This window comes from Physeter macrocephalus, chromosome 20, assembly GCF_002837175.3.
Source record: "Physeter macrocephalus isolate SW-GA chromosome 20, ASM283717v5, whole genome shotgun sequence".
NCBI classification, from domain to species: domain Eukaryota; kingdom Metazoa; phylum Chordata; class Mammalia; order Artiodactyla; family Physeteridae; genus Physeter; species Physeter macrocephalus.
In genome coordinates, this window is record NC_041233.1 from 121,096,170 (window position 1) to 121,119,912 (window position 23,743).

The following is a 23,743-nucleotide window of genomic DNA, read 5'->3' on the forward strand; positions in this document are numbered from 1 at the left end:
TATAGTGCCTAAAGGAAGGCACTGTGGGGATATTATGGGGGACAAAGTGGGGGGGGGAATTTAACCGGTTACTTAATTTACCAGATTAATGGAGATAAAATATAATGTTTGGAAGTACTTTCACTATTAAGTAGTTTCTACTTATGTTAAAAAACGAACGTAAGGGGAAAACCTGTAAGAATACAAAATATTTGTGTGGAATTACTCTCCCGAGCATATGCACACCCCATTCTAAATCCATGGAGTCAGAGCTCTTAGATACATCATAAAACAGATTAAAGATTCCTCATGAAGTCTCAACGTATGATCATGAATTGTTACTGAAAGGGGTTTTTTAATTGTTTTTTTTGAAGCTAAAAATGATTTAGGGGCAATAGGTCAACCATCTACGATTTTCAAAATCTGAATCTTCATAACTATGCTTCTATTTCTTTGAGACAGATGGAGAAAAATGCAATATATTGCATTATTATAACATATCCTCTTGAAAACTAAGCCTCTATCATAGTTTCATCTTTCTTCCACTAGAAATATTGAGGAATATTTAGACATTTTTCATCTTTGTGGCCTTTTGGCTAAGAAAGCAATATTTTGATAAATTTCTATGAAATTTCAAACCTCAGTTTCATTTGACTTTCTAATACATGATTTTAAATTTTTGTCAAAGAATAAATATACAGTTTCAAGTAATTAACCCATGTTTTTAGAAATATAACAGACATCTACATGAAAATGTAGCTATAATTTTAAAAAACTATGTAATAAGATCTACTTATCAGAAATTCTGACTCATACATTTTCATGTCAAATGATGGTGTCAAAAAGTTAAAATAGTAATGTAAAAGGAGTCCAACACCATACATTTAATTCCAATATTTATGTATTAAGCCTTTCTTTTCAACTGTAAGGGAAATAGTGAGATTTTTAGTTAATGTCTCTGGATAAACTACATCTCTTTCAGTTTCAAGTGACAGAAAGGCCAACCCAAACAGGCTTAAGGAAGAAGGCAATGCTTTGGCTTCTAGAACTGAAAAGCCCAGGAGGTCAGGTTCAGCTTATTGCAAAAGCCCCAAAGATGTCACTATGACCTGTTGTCTTAGGTCTCCAGCTCTTGACTTTGCCTCTTCTGGGATGGCTCCATTACCAGACAGGTTCTGCTGTAGCGGCAGCAAGAGGGATGCAGCAACCCCTGCCTCACAGCCTTACAGCTCCAAGCCTGGGGGGATGGGAGCTGATGGGGCAGGATTGCTTTTTAGATAGTTCCTGAAATTCAATCTGGTTTGACAAGTTAGGTCACATGTACATTTCTGAACCAAGCACAAAAGGAAATATGCACATAGACTGAGAGTTGGGGAGAACTGAGTACCCAAATGAAAGTTCAGAGCTGTTGCACAAAGAAAGGGAAATGAGTGTTAGGAGAAACCACAAGTGTTGACAACATTCTTCAGGTGGGAGCCAGGCCCCTCATCTCCTGTTTCTTACCTTATCTGTGTTGTTGACCTAATTCTAGACTGGGCAATATAATTCAATTTAGTCTGTTTTCTTTTGTCTCAGTTTGCTGTCAGATAATGAACGGGCAAACTTATGTTCTATTAATAAGAGTAGCCTAAAGCAAAAAGAAAAAAATGACTAGCGTGGTTTTTTGAAAAATAAAAGTTATTTCAAAACACTTGTGTAAATAAAATATATAGGTCAGTTAGATATTTTCGGCTGAGTTTGCCATAATAGGGTCACACCAAGACCTAAAACTTAGATGTGAAGATTTTATAATGATTTTTTGTCTGTTCTCCCAAAGGTAATTAAAGTCTTCGGAAACTAATGTTTTTATTAATCTGTACTGAGAAATGAAATTGCCAAGCAGATCAAAATTCATGTATCAACCGGTCACTGAAAAATGACCTTAAAGTATAATGTCATCAACCATCATAACCTGACTCTTACCTGCTAATGGAATAGTTTAAATGTTTCAAACAAAATTCTTACACGGGCCATTGAATGTAGTTTCCTTCTAATATTCCTGGAGAATGCTCTGGAAGATTCTATCCATTACTCTTGTTGTGTCACCAACAGTGTAGGTCAATTTTTAGTGATAGGTTTCTTATCATTTCCAATATTATGGCTTATTTACATTAACCACAGTTTTATTAACATCTGCATTTTAAAGGACGTGTATTAAGAACTCAGGTTCCTGTTTAAAATATGAGCAATGCCTTAATTTTATACGGAACACACTTTACCATCCCTGGGAAAATTATTTCCTTGAAAGGTGGTTGGCTAATCTCATTCATTATATGTTACTCTGTATGTGTATTTCACGGACTCTCATATTCTGACCTTTTCCCAAAGTTTAGATGGGGGAACAGCCGGTTAGTGGGGCAGTCTGAACACACGCAGTATTTATCAATTAAGTCCACCGTTGTGTATGGGCACAGTTCGTGGCACCTCAAAACAGTTACAGTAGTAACATCAGAGCTCAGTGATCACAGGTCACCATCACAAATATAATAATAATGCAAAAGTGGAGTATCGCGAGAAATACAAAGATGTAACAGAGACACGAAGTGAGCAATTGCTGTTGGGAAAATGGCGCCGATAGACTTGCTCCACACAGGGTTGCCACAAACCTCCGATTTGTAAAAAAAACTCAATATCTGTGAAGAGCAATAAAACGAGGTCTGCATGTGATAGATTGTTCTAAACAGTCATTTTTTATTTTTTACTCAGAATCAACATTATATGATTTTTTTTCAGCCATCTCCAATCCAAACATTTACTGTCTATGAAAGCAACTGCAGGTATTGTATTTCATTTGGTTTCAAAAAGTATGCCTCCTAGAAATTACTATCAGATAGGGGGAGCGAATCATTTGATGTGAAAAAAGCCAGTCAACAAACAAAACGTACTCTACATCACGGCAGAAAAAGAGGAATTCTCTTACTGGTTTACATTTCTATCTACAGATGGACTCATTGACTGCATGGATCCTGATTGCTGTTTACAGAGTTCCTGCCAAAATCAGCCCTACTGTCGCGGATTGCCTGATCCCCAGGATATCATTAGCCAAAGCTTACAATCACCATCTCAGCAAGCTGCCAAACCCTTCTATGACCGAATCAGTTTTCTCATAGGATCTGATAGCACCCATGTCATACCCGGAGACAGTCCTTTCAATAAGAGGTTAATGCAGCTTTTCCTTACATAGAGTTGTAGTGATGTTACCATCAGTAAGAAGCCCTTTATATGAAATGCTGATGACTGTGAATTTGAGGAAAGTGCTTTCTTTTTTTTTTTTTTTAACATCTTTAATATATGTGTTAGCATACGGTATTTGTTTTTCTCCTTCTGACTTACTTCACTCTGTATGACAGACTCTAGGTCCATCCACCTCACTACAAATAACTCAATTTCATTTCTTTTTATGGCTGGGTAATATTCCATTGTATATATGTGTTAGCATACGGTATTTGTTTTTCTCCTTCTGACTTACTTCACTCTGTATGACAGACTCCAGGTCCATCCACCTCACTACAAATAACTCAATTTCGTTTCTTTTTATGGCTGAGTAATATTCCATTGTATATATGTGCCACATCTTCTTTATCCGTTCATCTGTTGATGGACACTTAGGTTGCTTCCGTGTCCTGGCTATTGTAAATAGAGCTGCAGTGAACATTTTGGTACATAACTCTTTATGAATTATGGTTTTCTCAGGGTATAGGGCCAGTAGTGGGATTGCTGGATCTTATGGTAGTTCTATGTGTAGTTTTTTAAGGAACCTCCATACTGTCCTCCATAGTGGCTGTATCAATTTACATTCCCACCAACAGTGCAGGAGGGTTCCCTTTTCTCCACACCCTCTCCAGCATTTATTGTTTCTAGATTTTTTGATGATGGCCATTCTGACCGGTGTGAGATGCTTTCTTTAAAAGGCAGTTTCTCCTCCTTCGGCACATCCTTCACCAAACTTCACATTTCAAGCATTTTTTACATAGTTCTCATACTTTGTCAATTTCAGTACCTGAAACATAACAGGACATCCCATTAAGGAGTCAATAAATCTTCATTTAACTCGTTGATTTTTGTTAGCACAGTTGGAAATGTTTCAAAAGAAGCAATGAAAAGACTCCAAAAGGCAAAACAGAAGTGCACTTTTTTTTAAGCTGAGCTCACTAAATAATATAAATTATGAAATAATGTAATGGAACTGCTAACAGCGTGGCAGTAAGATTGCATAAGCTGTTGGACTGGTGCTTTGCAGAGCAGTAATGACCTGAAAATAAACCAGTAAGTGAAAGCAGGTGTCTTGTGTCTCACTGAGCAAAAGAAGATGATTTACACCAGGACTCCTGGTTCTGCAGCAGTTTAATAGCCTTAATGCAGTTAGACCCAGCAGTTGATTAAAAGTTGTTTCACGAATGTTCCTTATTGCCCCCTTAAATCTTGTACTTTTTGGTCCCTGTAGATTTCCCAATTGCCTTGGAATTAATTGGAAAGTATACTTTCCTTCATGCAAGCACCAGGTATATGACATGAAAAAAGCGCAGCTTATAATTTTAAAAATTCATCTCTAAATTATTGGCCTTGATAAGTCTCCAAAATCCAGATTGCAATAAATTAAAACCCAGGGTAAACACCAGACATTTCGAGAATGTGGATTACAATGAATTAGAAGGAAGATTGTCCTGGGAGTATTTCAAGTCTGGTTTCTGTGAATACAAGTGCATGCAATAGTGTTATTTTATCCTTAGATTGAGTTATCTCTACATCATGATAATGTTGGCCTGAAAAGACAAATGTTCATTCTAGTTCTTCTACTTTTCCCACAGCCTTGCATCCGTCATCAGAGGCCAAGTACTAACTGCTGATGGAACGCCACTTATTGGAGTGAATGTCTCATTTTTCCATTACCCAGAATATGGATATACTATTACCCGCCAGGATGGAATGTAAGTTAATCCCAACACCCTGTCTCTGTTTGAAGTATTTTAAGTATAAAAACTAGGCATGCTTGTATCACCCAGCATGTTTTATTGTCCCTTCTAATATGGAAATGCAACAACTTTTAGACTCCAGAAATCTGTGACAGTCATGGTGGCAGAAATTTAAAGTTATATACTCATATAGGTCTTGAAAAGTTGATTTCATTTCCTAAGGCATAATAGTAGTGTTGTGGTTTTATAGGAGAATGTTCTTCGTCTTAGAAGATTCATGTTGAAATATTTGACAGTGAGATTTTGTAATATCTACAACTTAAGCTCAGATGGTTCTGGAAGAGGAGTAGATAGATAAAGCAAATTTGGAAAAAATGTTAATAAATTAGTAAATCTAAGTTAAGGGTGTATGGATGGTCACTGTATAATTCTTTTAATATTCCTGTAGATTTGAAACTATTTCATATAAATGTTGGGAGAAGAAGTTTTTCATTTTAAAGCATATTGATTTGGGGAGGTGAGTGTCTGGAGTTATATGAGATCCAGGTAATTCACTAAGTATGTCTTATTTTTTCTTAGGTTTGACTTGGTGGCAAATGGCGGGGCTTCTCTAACTTTGGTATTTGAACGATCCCCGTTCCTCACTCAGTATCATACTGTGTGGATTCCATGGAATGTCTTTTATGTGATGGATACCCTAGTCATGAAGAAAGAGGAGAATGACATTCCCAGCTGTGATCTAAGTGGCTTCGTGAGGCCGAATCCTATCATTGTGTCGTCACCTTTATCCACCTTTTTTAGATCGTCTCCTGAAGACAGTCCCATTATTCCCGAGACACAGGTAGAATATTCTAGCAGGCACTGCTTTTAAATAAACCATTTTCAGATCATGGGGTTTCCAAAGAATGTTTTTACAGGATTCCAGAATTCCAGTGCTATCCTAAATAATTCTGTAGAATGACATATAGAATGTGGTGTGCATATGTACAAGAATAGGTATTTCTGTAGTAGGCTATCTAGTTATTCCTTAAAGATCTGTTAAAAATACTTTTTCCTCAAGCTATATATGTATCTGTGTATTAATTGTAGCCAAATGGAAAACAGCTTAAGCTCAACAGCTAAAAATGTCTTTGCTCATGTATTCATTCATTGGAAAAAGGTTTTAGTGCCTGTATCTGACCTCCTAACTGACGTTGTACCAAGTGCTACTGTACATGGTCATTATTCTCAATATTTTACTGCTTAATGATTATTGTAAGCCATTCTACATGTGATAAAGATTTGAATGAAGAACTATGGAAGTTCAAAAGAGAGGTCAGTTCCTAAGGAAGCCAAGGAAAACATCACTGAGGAGGCTGCCCTTCAAAGGGGGAAAAGGATATTCCAGATAGAAGAAAACGTGTGAGCAACAGCATATGGTGGTAAAGACAAATGCTGTTGTGTAAAAACTGGTGAGCAGTTTAAAGGTATAGGACACTCAAGGGGAAAGACTGGGGCCAGATTATGAATGGCCCAGAAATACCATACAATGGATACCTTGAATTCTTTAGATGACATGGAACCAGGGGCCCAATGTAGATTTTTCAGCATTTCTCTAATGCTAACTCAAGTGACAAAATGCATAAAATAACAGAAGGAGACAGATCAGTGAACAGAATAGTATTCACTGTACTTCCATACAGATCCAGCACCCCGAGGCAGAGGGCCCACCAATCATAACGGTTGTGGAAATGAAGAAGAGGGAATGGATTAGACAGATTTGGAAGGTAGAACTGGGAGGACATAGTTTCCGCGTGTTTAACCAAGTCAGGGTTGGAGCTTACAGATCATGCAGCTGGCAAAAATCGGCTTAATGGTTGGTTTTTCCACTCGGGCTGGATTTACTTTTCCCACTAATGCAAAAAATATGGTCAAATTAAATTACCTAGGAGAAACACATTTTAATGAACTAAATTGCAGATATTTGTTCCAGGGAAATAGGCTAATGATGACAAAGACAGCAATCAGTTATTAAAATTAGGAATAACACATGATATTTTGAAATACAGAAGTAACTCCTAGAAGACCACAGAAATATATATTCATGAAAGACTGCCTTACCTATGGAAAACCTATCAAATTTATGTGAAATTATTTTGGAAATAAATTAAGAGGAAGTAAATTATATGCCTGAGGTTTTAATCACTTATATTTTCAGGGCCATTCAACAGTCACAAAATATATTTTTCAAACTAACCCACTGGTATTTCACCCCAATGATATAGAACAGTGAGTTCTGTTCAGGTTATTCACCCTGTACCCTACAGTCCTACAAAAGTACTGTCAATCTTAAATGTAAGGGTTTCCCTGAGTCTAATAGAGCTCTAGAAAGTCTCTGTATCTTCATAAACTGTTTTGCTTAAGACAGTCTGTGTCTGAATTCAGTCAGCATGGTTGGTAAGGAAAACGCCAACTGTAATAAATTGGTGTGTCTGTTACAGCATAGCAATGCCTTCTTCATCTGCTAGATTGCATCACATCCCTCTTCATGCCAACACTGACTCACAGGCCAAATGGAAGTTTGTTTAGCCCCTTCTTTTGTGCTACTTCCAACTGCGTGATTGTTTATATTGAAAGTGACAGCTATACCCTCAGTAGCATGGGTTCTACTTAAGTTATTAAAATTTGTATGACAGGACTTCCCTGGTGGTGCAGTGGTTGGGAGTCCACCTGCCAATGCAGGGGACACGGGTTCGAACCCTGGTCCGGGAAGATCCCACACTAAGCCCGTGCTCCACAACTACTGAGCCTGCACTCTAGAGCCCACGAGCCACAACTACTGAGCCCGTGAGCCACAACTACTGAGCCCACGTGACACAACGACTGAAGCCCGCGCGCCTAGAGCCTGTGCTCCGCAACGAAGAGCAGCCCCCGCTCACCCCAACTAGAGAAAGCCCGTGCGCAGCAACGAAGACCCAACGCAGCCAAAAATAAATAAATAAAATAAGTAAATTTTAAAAAAAAATTTGTATGACAGATATACCTCATGCCTAACCGTTTCATGTGAGAGGAACTGGGAGGAGAAACACTACTGAACACTGAATCGCTATTCTAAGATCTTTCTAAGCGGAAAAAGTAGTCCTTTAAGTCTGAATAATGAATATTCATAGAGCAGTAAGAGGCAACCTTTGAGAATGCTATTTAATTCTTAGTAGAGAAAGTGGTGCATTCCTGGGGTAGGTTCTTAAACATAGAGAGTCTTGCACTTTACAATAAATGTCGTAAGCCTAGGAAGAGCTATTATTATTAACCAAACTAATAGGAGCATCACTAGTAAGTAGACTCTGAATTGTTTGGATAGATTTTATATACAATGTAACATAAATTTTTCAAAATATTTAAATAGTGTTTTGGCGTAATATATTTTGCATATGTCAGGATAAATTTGTTGGCATTCGTTGACCAAGTCACAGCGATGCGTACATTGTGGGGTTAAGAATATGATTTTTTTAATTTGTAAAGGAGATGATTCTTATGCAGCTAATTATATTAACTTTTTACACTCATTTCAATTCAAAAAGTATATATGGAGCGTCTTTTGCGTGCATTCAACAACACATTAGTTGTTCTCTGGGGGAAAATTTACGCAACTTGAAAATATTAGTTCATGTACCATCATATCAAAAATCAGTGGTGAGTCGAAGCTCAGTGTTTAACTAATTATGAGTATGTGCTATTACCTTCCAACATGAATATGGAATTTGCTACAATTTAACCCAAATGAATTGGTCTGTTTTGCTATCATTCCTGCCTTTAGGCGTAGGTTTAATCCCTAAATGAGCTAGCTGGCGTGGGCCAGATCTTTGGCCTGGACCACATCCCTGTGCTGAGCTAACCATCTCACAAATGTCTGCTCTAATTCTTCAGGGCCATAGGCATGAAAGATGGGTTAGTGAGAATCCACAGTGACTGTAAGCTAACGAGTCGTTGCATGTCAGCCTGATGGAGCGGTCACAGTATTTCCTGTATGAGGGGTAGCACCTGGGCTGTGATTAACTCAGAATAAACGACAAGAAGCTTTTCGGAGAAGAAAGATTGGGCTGGCAGAGGAGTTATTGATAATTATTGAATAAGATAACATCTCAAATGCGTATTTTTGAACAGTGACTCTTTAGGGTCTTATTTTAGTTGCTCTGCTCCGTTCTTTTAAATGCATTTTTACCTAATAGTCGTACATGATCACTGTTTGAAGCTTCTGCTTTCTTCAACCCTAGGTACTCCATGAAGAAACCACAATTCCAGGAACAGATTTGAAACTTTCCTACCTGAGTTCCAGAGCTGCCGGATATAAATCAGTACTTAAGATCACCATGACCCAGTCCGTTATCCCATTTAATTTAATGAAGGTTCATCTGATGGTAGCTGTAGTAGGAAGACTCTTTCAAAAGTGGTTTCCTGCCTCACCAAACTTGGCCTATACTTTTATATGGGATAAAACCGATGCTTATAATCAAAAGGTCTATGGTCTATCTGAAGCTGTTGGTAAGTCCCATGTAAATATATATTCTGAACCGAAAACATTGTCTTGAAGTCAGAACTAATATAAAATGCATTGTAATGCATGAAAATCCATGGATAAGCAGAGAGGAAGGCAGTAAGATTGCCTAGGAAAGTTGTAAGCTGGTTTGTTTAGGTCTACCATGGGGGAAAGGAATGTATTCCATATGATGAAAAGGAGAAAGTATCCATTTTTCCGGCTGAAATTATGTCTTAGAAGAATGTTCTGAATGAGATTTCAGGCTGCCATATCCTTTTTTTCATGTTTTTAATCCTTATTGTGTCCCTTCCTCTTTTCGTTTCTTTCTCTCCTTTATAATTTTATTTCGTTAGCTTTCCTTATCCTTTTAAAAAAATATTTTCAGTATCTAACAGCTAGTGTAGTTTCAACTCATAATGATATATATATATATATATATATATTTTTTTTTTTTTTTTTTTTTTTTTTTTTTTTTTGCGGTACGTGGGCCTCTCACTGTTGTGGCCTCTCCCGTTGTGGAGCACAGGCTCCGGACGCGCAGGCTCAGCGGCCATGGCTCACGGGCCCAGCCGCTCTGCGGCATGCGGGATCCTCCCGGACCAGGGCACGAACCCACATCCCCTGAATCGGCAGGCGGACTCTCAACCACTGCGCCACCAGGGAAACCCCATAATGATATTTTAACATGACATCAGACAACATTTGTGTCCAAAAATTATTCCATTTCTTCTGACTGGAAGAAATAGTCAATTTAGCAGAATGATATTCTTAAAACATCAAACTAGTTGTTTCACTGCATGACTGGACAATGCAATCAAAGTTTGACCTGTTGAGGTATGCATAGTGTAGCTCCACGCTCAGGCTCAGAACATCAAAACCTAAAGGAAAACATGTGTTTTGTTCTATTAGCTGTTACCTGAAAATATAGTAGACATTTTATTCTGAAATTAATATATAATTTGGACTGGAATTAGTTCAAATCAGTCAGATAATTGCCACTTCTCCCTTCACTTTGTTCTAAGTTTTAAAACCCATGTTTCATTGTGAATTCTCAAGTTTTCCATTTGTAATTTGTTCGTATTAATTTACTGCTAGTTTTATTGTTCATTCCTGATAACATATGAATATGGTGTCATAACCTGACTATCTTTTTTGCTATATTGAACCTTACTTATTATAAATATTTTCCATTACTTAATACTCTTGGAAACTAAACAGCACTAATTATTCAGATAGCAAACGTTATTTTTAGTTGTTATCATCTGATCAGCATTTGGGGCTGATTTATCGGATCTAATAATTCACCCAGTTGCCTGATCTGAACTTCATTTTGTGCTGTGAACCCCTTGTGAAAAAGTGGTGTGGGAAAAAATACTACTTTTCTATTAAGTCAGTACAAAAATAATATTTGGAGATCATTTTTTAGAAAAACACCTTTTATATGATCAAATCTTCTCATATAAAAATAGTCTCTGCTCACAAATAAGTGGAAATACAGTCTCAGAGCACATCAGTGAAAAAAGCAGTTTTATCAAAATAATAAAATAAATTCCATTTCTGCCTGTGGTTGGGAAGATGAGCTGTGATTTGTTTTGATTCTAGTGTCGGTTGGATATGAATATGAGTCGTGTTTGGACCTGACTTTGTGGGAGAAAAGGACTGCCGTATTGCAAGGCTACGAATTAGACGCTTCCAACATGGGCGGTTGGACATTAAATAAACATCATGTGTTGGACGTTCAGAACGGTAAGATCTTATTCGCAGATAATATTACTCACCTTCAAATTGATTAAATTGCAGCAACATTTTATCCCATGCATGCTGTAGGATCAGAATTAGTAGGGGGAAGAAGTGTATTTTCAAAGACTATAAAAGCCTCAGGTGGGAACTACATAATACACTTCACAATGTTCATATGCTCATCACCAACATAGTTTTCCCGGGAAGTCAGTGAGTTGATCCAAAGTGCTTTAGGGAGGTTTACGAAAAATGAAGGGAGGGGAATTTTTTTAAGTAAAGAAAAAATAAAATGCCAAGTGGCTTTACCAAAATGTTTCTAATAGAACTTAATCCTTAAATAATTAGTCTTTTCTCAGTATCTAGATTATTGTTCAGTTCTTCTTAGACTGTATTTGAGGGAAAAAAACTTCTCCCACTCAAATTGGGTTACATATACTGTCATTTGACTTTGCAGCTAATCTAGAAAAAAAAGCAAGAATCAAGAGTACTATGTGTTGTAGACCTTATAAGTATATATGCTCTGAAAAAACATGTCAGATCTCACAAACCAAAAGAGATAAATTATTTGCAAAATGTGACCAGCTTCATCTCACAAAGAATATTATTTACATTAAACAAATTCTGTTGTCTTTGCCGTGTTTCTAACATTTGACCCACATGCTGGCTACATCTCAGATAATGTATAGGTGCTTTGCTAGAAAGACAGAGTCCTAAGGTAACTTGCTCTCATCTCCTATCCTGAACCATAGCATGCTAGTAACTCTCTGCTCTTACGAATAGCCGGAGAAGAAGATTTCTCAGTCTTGTCAAAACAATCTAGCTTTTGTCCTAGCAGAGGTTTCTGAGGTTCCGAATGTTGAATTGAGCACGCAGTGCAGCTAAATCTTTAGCTATGATTCATGTGGCCACTTTCCCAGACTAATGTTGCTTTGATATTGATTCTTTTTGTAAAAAAAGAAAGAAAGAAAAAAAAGTGTGTTGGAGTTGGAGAGAATACATTTGAAACTTTCCAAACGTGCTAAATCTAAAACAGTTTCCAAGCCAGTGCTTGAAAACGCTGGTGCCTCACCTCCAGAAGAGAATCGTACTGAGCGAATCAGTAGTAAGAAAAAGACAAAACAGAAAGACCCTTCACACCTTTTCTAGTTTATAGCGGTGCTAAGCTCTCCTTCCTTTCCGGCTGTGTCCTGGACGTCAGGTTTAGTTCACTTTGCACCTCAGAAGGTTGGGAGCAGAGCCGATAACTAGTGCCACGTGCAGCACCTGCTTTGGAAAAGTGGGGCGTCCCAACCCAAGAGGATGCTTCATATGCCCTCTGGTCATCAGCAGGGTCTGAAGCCTGTTAACGTCAGTCACACGAGGTTTAACCACGGTCTTTCAAAATGCAAAGCCGTGCGCCTGCCACGCTAGTAGCGGCTCTCAACTAAATTCTCTACAATTGTTTTTCACATGGTTTGACATATTGCTATATTCCTCCAGTTCTTTACCAACAAAATGGGAGGAAAAACCTCTCCACATGCATTTTAGTTATTATGAGAACATAGGGTAAAGTTCATAACCAGTTATAACCACAGGATTTCACCCAAGAGATTATGAACCAGTAAGAAGACTACAAGCAAAGAACTTCAGGAAAGCCCATACCTATGATACTCAACACTCAGTGTAGTATTCAGGAGGATTAAGAAACGCATAGATATTGTGTGTGTGGATATATATAATAAAAATAGATACAGTCTGCCAGAGAATAACGTATCGTTAATTTTTATTAAGATATCAGGTCAGATGTAAAAACTGGGCCACGCCAAATTCCGTCCTCCAAAAAAATGGTTATAAATTATAAAACAGATATTATTTTAAAATGCAAGCTAACCTAATTCACAGAAAACTGATTGTGATTTCAGATTTTATCCAAGAGCAGTTTGACAAGTAGTGGCTTTTCAAAGTGATGTGTGTCTAATTGAGTAAACAAAGTGATTTGTAATCATGACAAGGTGGATGAGCTATGGAAATATATTAAGGAAGAAGAGAAGACAAAAATGTAGACGGTGACAGGTGTTTGTGCAGGCACCCTGGAACATGGAAATAAATATTCTAATGTTCATCTTTCTATTCTGTCATAATAGAGGAGAATCATGAAAGACCGATCGCTCTAAGAAGTGAAGGAATAAGTCAGATGCAGTAGAGCAGCAGGCCGACTTTGTGGGACTGTCCTGATGAAAATTACAGAACTGGCTCTTCTAGGAAATTATAGTCCCGTAACTGTCAAATAACGTAATCACGGAAAGAAAGCTCTTAGGGCTCATTAATGTATTCTTTGAATATTCAAGGCAAAATGCCTTTCATCTGTTGTTATGATCCAGCCTTATTTAGATGATTTTCCCTAAATTTGAATAAACCTGTTTTATCAGTCCTGATTTGTTTATGTAAATTGGCTATGATTATTACATCACCCAAATAGCAAAGCATTAAAAAAGTAATCCCAGAATTCACCTAAAATGTGCTGAGCTTTGAGAGGAACATAATTATTCTGCTTTCTTCTTCACTTTAAAATTATCCCAAAGTGGGAGGAAAAAACACTTTCTCAAGTTTTCTGTTTGTACTTTCATGGGATTGATTCTTTTAACAGTATATCTGTTAAAAAGTATAAACAACAGGTGTTTACAGAGAATAACACATGGAGAAGGATCTTGAATGTGTATGGAACAATAACAGCTTATCATCCAGTTACATCAGAGCAAAATGGAACCAGTGATCTATGTATAAAAGTGGTAAATGAATAAAATTAGAATCTCCACTCAAATCCAGTTTCTAACTATGAAAATGTTTATTTGGAATTTTCTCTCAGATTTCCATTGCAGACCAAAATGGAGCAGACTGGCATTTTGTCCTCTTAAATTTATTGGCACTTTCATGTCTAAAAGCAGAATTCACTTTAAATAATAAACTGCCCTTCCCAATTTTGTAATGTCTGAAATTTTGAATAGTTGCATGTACATGCATTCTCAGGTCAGGCTGAAGTATAAGCAAGAAGAATACCCTTTAGCAGTATAGTAGGATGTTGGAGGTTTGATATATATTTCCTACCTTTGTTTCCCATAAAGTGTATTTAACTTTTTAAAAATCAGTGATAAACTCGTAAAGAAGAAATTCATATTTACGGTGCCCATTTTTATTAGTTAGATTAATATAGAATGTTTTCGACATCATTTAACAATTTCGGCGAACTTGCAGTTCCCTAAAGAACATTGTGTAGAGATGGTTCTCAAACTCGGTTGCACATTAAGAGCATCTGGAGGGTTTTAAAAAATCTCAGTGCCAAGGCTGCAGCCCAGGTCAATTAAATCAGCACCCCTCAGGGTGAGATCCAAGCATTGGTAGTGTTTACAGCTCCCCTGTCAGTTCCAGTGTGTAGCCAAGTTTGAGAATCACTGATGTTGAGAATTTGGGTTTTTAAGTTTTCTTGTTAGTCCTTTGTTTCTTCCACCAGACATTCTTTAAATCCGTAGCAGACGGCCTTTTTTGATGTATCCTATGTATCTTGCCGTATAATATCTTACACTAGCTAACTGGATGGAGTTCTTTCCAAAAGAACTTTAGATGGCAGTTTTCCCAGTCCATATCGAAAAGGCAGCGAATTGTGGTTTCTAGAGTGAACGTGTTTGCTTTTCCTCTCTGCTCCTTTCATCTTAAGAAAAATGTGTTTTCTCTCTTCTAGGTATACTGTACAAGGGAAACGGGGAAAATCAGTTTATCTCCCAACAGCCTCCTGTCGTCAGCAGCGTCATGGGCAACGGCCGGAGGCGCAGCATCTCGTGCCCGAGCTGCAATGGTCCAGCCGACGGCAATAAACTCTTGGCCCCAGTGGCGTTAGCCTGTGGGATCGACGGCAGTCTGTACGTGGGGGACTTCAACTACGTGCGCCGGATGCTCCCCTCCGGGAACGTGACGAGCGTCTTGGAACTGAGGTATGTCTCTCCCTAGCTCGGGATTTTGATCAAAGCTAAACATGCCTTTATTTTTAAAATGTTGAGTCTCAGGTACTGCTTCATTTATTTAAACATACCTTTCCAGTGTTTACAGTTCTCCTTAGAAAGCACTTAAATTCTTGGTTAAAGGTAAGAGAAGCCCAACGCGTATATATTGTGCCATAAATGCATAAAAGAGTAGGAAGTCACCCAGTGTATAAAATGTCTCGCTGATCCCAGTGAATTCTCTATACTCCAATAAGCTAGAACCATGGGTTTTAAATCCCTTTAGTTATCTTTAGAATAACCTTATGATATAGGTTGTCGCTCTTTTGTTTCACATGGGTTGAAATTAAGGCGTAAAATATTCTCCTACAGTATTGGGACGTAATAGTAAACCAACTAAGCCTATAACTTTCAACTAGAATATTGGATCTTCAAGCTGGGTTAATGCATCAACCATAATGCCAATAGTTAAAGTAACAAATTGCTGTTTTTGCATTGTTCATTTAAGTGTGATTGTCAGAATCATCCTATTCTGTAAATTATTTGATAAGCCTTGACCTACAAAATTCATTTCCAGTGTTATTTCTGCTTAAGTTAGCAATTTTCCACAAAATAAGTAAAATCTCAGTATTCAACTCATGGTATAGAAACCTTTTCTAACTATGCTTTTTTCTCCGCCTTTTTTTGTCTGCTTCCACCAAGAAATAAAGATTTTAGACATAGGTAAGCATCTTGCTTAAAAGTTATTGTATATTTTGGAATGTCCTTTTTACTTTTCAATGTGACTATCTGACATTGTTTTCTAAGAACATTTCATCATGAGAGCGGAAACTCAGTATCACAGAACATCTAAGGAATGAAAACTGCTCAAATGAACTACTATTATACAACGTATTGCAACTCCTATTGTGCAATATAATTTATATTTTCAAGTTGGCTAACAAAGTAAATTCTGTCACCCAAAAAATTAGTATAATGAACATCTCTGTGTAACAACAACCAAAAAAATCGGTAAATTTCAGTTACTGCCTCTGAGCCACATAGAGCAGAACATTTGAAGCACAGCTGGGAGGGTTTACGGAGAGTTGAGTTTGACCAACAGCCAGGGCAGATCCTGCTTTATTGGGCCCAAAGCTTATTCAGTTTGGGGGATTCTGTTCAAGAAAAAGAATCTAAAAATAGTTTACTTTGGCAAATTTTTAGAAACATAAGATCGCCTGAATACGCTGCCAGGGCCCTCATTGGTCTTGGAAGCAACCCATACAAGTGACGGGGCCTTAAATGTGAAGCTTTATTGACTTCCCGGTAAATTCATCGCTGCTGTAGTTTAAACTGTGTGTTTAAAACCCATTTATGTTTTCCTAAGTTGAGAGAATTACTAGATTTGAGTTTTAAGAAGTAGTGTCTCCACTGACATTATTATGGAAGAAAAGACTTTCCTCGAGGCTGAGAATGAGTATACTCGAAGCAAATACATAGGCTCAAAAGTTTTCCAGATTGTTTGCTCTGTACGCTTAGCCGAGAAGGTACAGGGCAAGCTTGTATAATATATGGACACTTTTGACTGAAAAACTTTCCTCAGGACAGCAAAAAAAAAAAAAAAAAGGGAGAAAAAAATATGTTTGCAAGTAAAGCCAGCCAAAAAAAGCAAGACATATTGGATACGCTAAATCTAGTTTGGCCATTAAAATAACTAATAAAATGATATTAGATTAAAAAAATTAGTGATAATTTATGTGAAGTCCTTGAGATGAATAAATCCACATGACTCAGTTAAACTGTTGTGTAGAGATTGACAACTAGGAAATAAAAAAAGTTCTGCTGAAAGATGTGTAGCTGTCGCATATCGGTATGACCAGGCCTGGTCCCAAGACCTTTTCCTAAGCTCCCCTGTTGATCTTATGCTACCAGCTAATAGCCCAGCCGCATGCAAAAACTAACGCGGAACTTCTCCAGACTTCTGAGCCTGCAAAGCTCTGCTTTTAGAAGCCACAGCAGAATATCAAACTTTCTCTGCCCTTGCCTTCATAGTAACTGTGGAGAAAAGAAGACAACCTGGTGTGTGCACCAACTCAATGCAAAAACACTGGAGGCAATACAGAAAGCCCATCAAAGCAGCCACCTTTTAACAAGCCGGCCTGTTCCATGCCAGGCACGGTGCCAGATACACGGTGCTGCAGACCCACGTAACCGCTCTTCCGGGTTACACAGGAACTGACAGAGGCTCAGGGAGGTTATGTATCTTCCCCAAGACACATAACCAGGAAATGGGGGGCAGAGATTTGAATGCCTCTCAAAAGTGCGTTCTTTGCACTGTACCACGCAGCCAGTTTTCATCTCTCCAAACGGCCAGGTTTCTATGGGCTAATGCCCTGGGTGTGCAAAAAGCTAGATTTATTTCACAATCGTTTGACAAATTACCTAGAACTATCATCTCTCCGGAAAAAAAATCTATGAGGTTAGAGCTACCTTTTTTATCAACAGTACTTTATAAAATGAACTCATTATGTACTAACTCGTGCTGTTTGGCGGTGACACTCATCGTAAGCCCTCTCTCATGATTCTCCTCTGTACATTCGCTCCCCTGTACATTGTCCTGGCTACATGTGGGTGCTTGCATTTCCGTTATGCACCATGCATGTCAAATACACTGGTTTGGGTTTTCACTTGATATTCGTCTTTATGAAGTCAGTGTTAACTGATCACTTACCATGTGCTCGGCTCTTGGACAAATTGTGGTGTGAGACAAAGGCCATGCTCTCAGAACTCCCAATCTAGTAGGGGAAACCAGATGTGTATGTAATGGACTAAATCACATCATCAGTGTCGTTCTTTGACACTTAATCACATCCATGGCCTGTACCGCGAGAGTAACTGTGGAGGAAGAGATTACTGGGAGATGGGAACGTGGGTACGAGGTTTCCCGGAAGGTTGGTATTTGACACATAGCTCTAAGATGAAGTCTGCTTACACAAAACAACCAGGAGGAAGGAGAGCAGTCATGAATAAAGTGAAACAGGGAAGAGCCCAATCTGACTGCACGGCGGATCTGTTTCTTTTACTTTAACCCTGGCTTTCCGCTGCTTTTCTCACGAAAGGGATACTGTCTATACCCAATGGCCTGCCTGTGGGAACCCCGCCCCTCTGCCTGAATGTTAAACCCAAGTGCCTTTGTTCAGAGAAACATCCGGACCCTGTCCACCTGTGAATGGCTACAAGAAAGAAGACATTAAGACATGCCCTCCCCGAGGCTGGCCATTCCAGCGGATATTTCCAAAACTTGTGGCCTTTTTACTTTACTTCCTTATCTCCTCCCCTTCTCTGTGCTGTAAAAGAAACTGGCATCCAAAGCCCGATAAGATGGTTATGTTGAGACTGTAGTCTGCCATCTTCTCGGTCTGCCGGCTTTCTGAATAAAGTGGTATTCCTGCCTCAACACCTCGTCTCCGATTTATTAGCCTGTCATGCGGCAAGCAGAGTGCGCCTGGACTCGGTAACAAAAGAATATAGAGTAAGTCAGCTTACTTGCTCAAAAGAGATGAGCGGGACATGTTCTAAGAGGAACCCGACCCACTTCAAAATTATAGTTTTGATAGTACCAAAATTACCATATTGGTAATAATGAGAGACAGGTAGAAAGGCAGGTTCGGGCCAGAGAGCTCAGGGCCTTGATGGCTCTAAGGAGTTACTCTCCTGTCCTACAGGGTGACAGAGACAGCAGGGAACCATGGTCTGATCTTGAACAAGATAGCAGCATCTCAGAGTGGCCTTTTAGGAAGGTGAATCTGGTATCAGTGTCCAGGATGACTTGAAGATCAGTTGGAAAGCTGTTACGTGAAACCACGAGATGCTAGGTACCTAAAATAGTCTGGCAAGTCGTGAAGGCAATCAGCCAATAAAATAAAGGAAGGCAGAGAATGGACACACTGTGTATGGGTGATGAAAAGAGGAGGATGTAGAAAATAACCAAGGCTTTTGAGTTCAAGTCATCAAACGGAGGACAAAATCATTGACAAAAATAGGGATTCCCTCCACTTAGTAACTAATTTATCAAAATTGACCTACACGCCTGTGCTCCGCAACGGGAGAGGCCACAACAGAGGGAGGCCCGCGTACCACAAAAATAAAAATAAAAAAAATAATAATAAAATTGACTTACACAAAATGACGATATTTCAGCTCATCGGAGCTTCTTCATTTAGCTTAAAAAATTAAAATTATTTTCAGGTGCTTCTTCCTATTTACCTACCTGTATCATCTTCCTTTTACCAGATGATAGGATCCACCTGGATTTCTCCTTATTCCCACTTTCCTGGCTAGCATAAACGTCATGAAAGGCTTAGGAGTCAGTGATAGGAAGAAAAAGAAAAATATGTCTAAATCTATAAAAATGAACAGAGAAGTCAGTTGTTAATGATTAAGTAAAGTAGGAAAGCGCACGCTTCTCCCCTCTTCGTGTGTCTCATGCCCTATCAACAGTCTCATTAATTGGACTAATGGGGGAAAAGACTGAATAAAAATATTGAATAGTAAAATAAATATAAAAACAATAGTCTTAATACTTTAAAATTCAAAATATTCTGTCATACCAAATTTATTAAGTACTTGTCAGGGTATTGTATCAAATCAAAGTCTCTAGCTATACTTTAATGAATAGTTACAAATACTACCCAACATATTAAATTTCTTACATAAATGGGAGCTTCTGAAATGCTTAGAAAATAAGTTGCTTTTATACATGCTAAACATTTCCCCTTACGATGTTTATAGTGTTAGTTTGCTAACAAACCCTTTTTGTAGGTAGTAAATTCTAGCTCACTCCTGTTCCAATGCTTTAAAATTCCAAAATAAAGGAAACGAAATTAATTAACTAATACCAGCCAAGGGGCATTTAAGCATGGAGGTCTAAAAAGAAACTTTGTGAATTGTATATTACCAATTAAAAGATCAAAGAAAGGGTCAATCACAGGTCTGTGAAATTGAACCGGTTAAAGTTTAGATACAAAACTATAAAAATTTGATTCAGCAATCCTCATTGACTTAATATTTAAAAATTAAGCAGGCACAAAAATATCACATCCCGAAACCCTGCTTGCAATAGTATAAACAGTCTTTCATTAGCCAGAAAATCACGGTTTAATTTTATACATAAATGTAATTTATGCTCCTTCAAACACTCTGTGTTCCAAGGGCTGTGGTACAGTTTCCAGCTAAAAAGATTAAAAGTGCTAATGACGTCTATTCTATAGCCTGTCCTTTGCAAATATTTCTCAAGTCTAAGAAGGTTGAATTATGACAAAATAAATGAGCAAATCTAGTCTGCATTTACCACTGGGTCTGTATCTAACTGAGGAAGATGTAGAGAAAACGGCTTGGTAGTTGGCAGTTCAGGGTGAGTTAAGAATCAAGGCACAGTATAGTAAAGGTTCTTCACTTGAGCTCAGTTTCTTTGATTTTGCTGCTATTAGTCACGATCTCAATGTTATCATAAACCTTTCTGAAATGAAACTCCCAGTCAGTCACACAAGAAGGCTATTGTACTTCCTCTGCTGAATAGAGATTTCCCCCAGTTTCCTGCACCCCAGCTGCCAGCGGCTGACCGTTTGCAGTCATCATAGCCTCCCATGTTCACAGATGTATTACTGATCTAAAAGCTCATCACCCGTTTGTGCCACCATCCCAGCTTCTCCAGGGCTTTGGTTTTTCAGGAAGTCGGAAAGACAAGAACCAGCCCCGCTATCAGAAGACTCTGTGCTTAAAGCAGGTGTCCTTGAATCCCAGACGCGTCGCACACGTGGCTCAGAGCTTCTTGCCACCAGCCTGTCAACTGAAAATTTCCAGACTCACTTGTCTTTTCTTTTGGTGTTTCAGTGCAGATCCCTTCTTTCATTTAGGGAAGGCTGGGACCCGAGAAGCAGCTCTAGATTGCCATAGCCAGCTGCCCTGCCAGGAATGGATGTAGCTCTCGTTTCCTGCTATTCTGTGGGGAGTATTTCCAGAGGCAAATTCTCTTCTCCAGGGCCACGGGCTCCTCCACATTTGTTCTTCTGGACAATAGAGTTCTATGCAAAATTAGAGCCTTCACTTGGTGGACATCTTTAAAGCCACTGGCATATAGTGCTTGATTTAGAAATTTCTGTGTCTTCAAGGAAGGAGTGCTTCAGGACAGGAAATAGCAAATATAAAGCACCACTTTGGACCTTCTCTTATTACTGTCCCACTGGAATAAAAGTTATGCCAATAAAGGCAAAGCTGATGACTCGAATGTCCATTATTTTTGGACCAAGACAACTCATGCCCTATAGCTAAAGAGAGTGTGCCATTGCTACTCAAGCAGCCATCTCGGAAATCTGTTGTTTTTTCTCAGAGCGAGGGACATCATGAAAAAGTATGCATTCTTCATTTACCTTTATCATCATTGCTCTAGAAACAATTCAAACTGGATGTTATAAGAAGGATCTGCGTCATTTTAGTAGTTTCGATGATATAGTATAACAGCAGGACTAAGGAAACAAATTTGAACCTATCTAAATTTAGAGAATTTTTTTCCTTGTTTACATTTTCAAAAGTCAAGTTATAGTTTAGTTAACAGTAATTATTACACTTCTACACTGGCTAGAGTTACAAGGCAAAAAGACATAGCAATGTAAGAGCAGACAGGATACAAGCCAATATTGAATAGCTAACGCTTTTTTTTTTTTAAGCATTTTTAAATTTTTTAAATTTATTATTTATTTATAAATTTATTTATTTTATTTATTTAGTTTTGGCTGCGTTGGGTCTTTGTTGCTGTGCGCGGGCTTTCTCTAGTTGTGGCGAGCAGGGGCTACTCTTTGTTGCAGTGCGTGGGCTTCTCATTGCGGTGGCTTCTCTTGTTGCAGAGCACGGGCTCTAGGCATGCAGGCTTCAGTAGTTGTGGCACATGGGCTCAGTAGTTGTGGCTCGCGGGATCTAGAGCACAGGCTCAGTAGTTGTGGCGCACGGGCTTAGTTGCTCCGTGGCATGTGGGATCTTCCCAGACCAGGACTTGAACCCGTGTCCCCTGCATTGGCAGGTGGATTCTTATCCACTGCGCCACCAGGGAAGCCCACCCAATGCTTACTGAGTACATACTGTGTGGCAGGCACTGTTCTAAGGATTGTACTTGTACTAGTTCATGTAATCCTCTCAGCATCCTATGAAATCTGCATTATTATCACCTTTACAGATAAGGAATCTGAGGCAAAGATAAGTTAGATATCTTGCTCAAGGTCACACAGTTAGTGATGAAGCTAATGTTCAGACCTAGGCAATCTGGTCCAAAGGTCATGCTCATAGATATACAACTGGCAAGAAAATAAAATGTATGTATGTATGTTTACAACCAACCTTACAGTAATTAGTATGTAATCAGGGAGATAGGAAAGACTAAAGAATCTCTCCAATGTCATGTCTTCCAAAAGAGACCCAGCTTGATTGAGTTGCAGCTCCGTCACCAGCTATATATACATACCTGGAAGATCAGCTCTGCCAATATCAGACTGATTATAGGGGGGGAAAAGCCTCTATAAAATTGCTCTGAATGTTATATTGATAAGTAACTTTTCACTTCATTACAAAGTAATAAACTACCACATTAAGGAACACCATATGTCTTGTTGCATTTAAAACTTCAGGCATCGGACTTCCCTGGTGGTCCAGTGGTTAAAACTCGGCGCTCCCAGTGCAGGGGGCGTGGGTTCGATCCCTGTTCGGGGAACTAAAATCCCACATGCCGTGGGGCAGCTAAGCCCGCCGCACCTCAACAAAGAGCCCACGCGCTGCTATGAAAGATCCTGCAACTAAGACCCGATGCAGCCAAAACTAAATAAATAAGTAATTTTTTTAAATTTAAAAATAAAAATTAAGTCTCAGGCATCAACTTAGAAACATGATACAGTAACACTGAGCATGGCAGGTTGATCATCAGGTCTAACCCAGTAGTTCTGAAGGGCCTTTATGTCAAATGGCTCGCAGCTCTTTGTGAGTTCTTCATGTCACTTTTCCCCCTTCCCCCCTTTCCCTCACATTTATGCACTCAAGACCTCTTGCTCTAACCTGTTTCTTGTCACTAAAAGATATTAAAGGCTGGAAAGGAGAATCTGAAGGCGTTCAAGCCTTTGTGGGTCTGGGTGTTTGTCTACCAACATCACCGCCACAGAGCTCTCTAGAGCCCCAGAGGTCTCTACAGACCCCATGTGTGGCCAGCTGTCCCCTCTACCAATGTGAGAAACACCAGTGAACACTAGAACCTTTAACAACAGAAAACAGTGACTTTAACAACAGAATCTTACAGGAGCAGTCAAGTACATGTATTCACCACTTAAGAAGAAGAGCATGAAGTAGTAAGAAGTGCTTCATTAGAACCTAACTAGTAAGGAGAAAACTACTAAACCATTATTCAGGATAAATATTTTCATTTAGTTAGATTTATACTACATATTTTAAATATCTACATATAAAATAAATGGAAACAAGCATGTAAGTGTGTGTGTGTGGAGAGAGAAAGAGAATGAAAATAAATCAGTAAAACCAATTTTGTCATCAAAAGACTTGTGGAATCCCGG

General features: G+C 38.6%; 1 protein-coding gene across 8 annotated transcripts in view; it reads left to right on the forward strand.

Annotated features, from left to right (window-relative positions):
• The window catches only part of TENM3 (teneurin transmembrane protein 3), a 450,345-nt gene that overhangs the window by 381,483 nt on the left and 45,119 nt on the right, over window positions 1-23,743 (forward strand). For 4 of the 8 annotated variants that reach the window (XM_055081142.1, XM_028481606.1, XM_055081143.1 and 1 more), the window contains 7 exons: window positions 2,961-3,177; window positions 4,827-4,946; window positions 5,511-5,772; window positions 9,185-9,452; window positions 11,050-11,193; window positions 14,903-15,152; window positions 15,861-15,881. In XM_055081142.1, the coding sequence (XP_054937117.1) occupies window positions 2,961-3,177; window positions 4,827-4,946; window positions 5,511-5,772; window positions 9,185-9,452; window positions 11,050-11,193; window positions 14,903-15,152; window positions 15,861-15,881 (1,282 nt within the window). The remainder of the gene's footprint in view (window positions 1-2,960; window positions 3,178-4,826; window positions 4,947-5,510; window positions 5,773-9,184; window positions 9,453-11,049; window positions 11,194-14,902; window positions 15,153-15,860; window positions 15,882-23,743) is intronic. The other 4 variants (XM_024115804.1, XM_055081144.1, XM_055081146.1 and 1 more) reach the window with 1 other exon arrangement.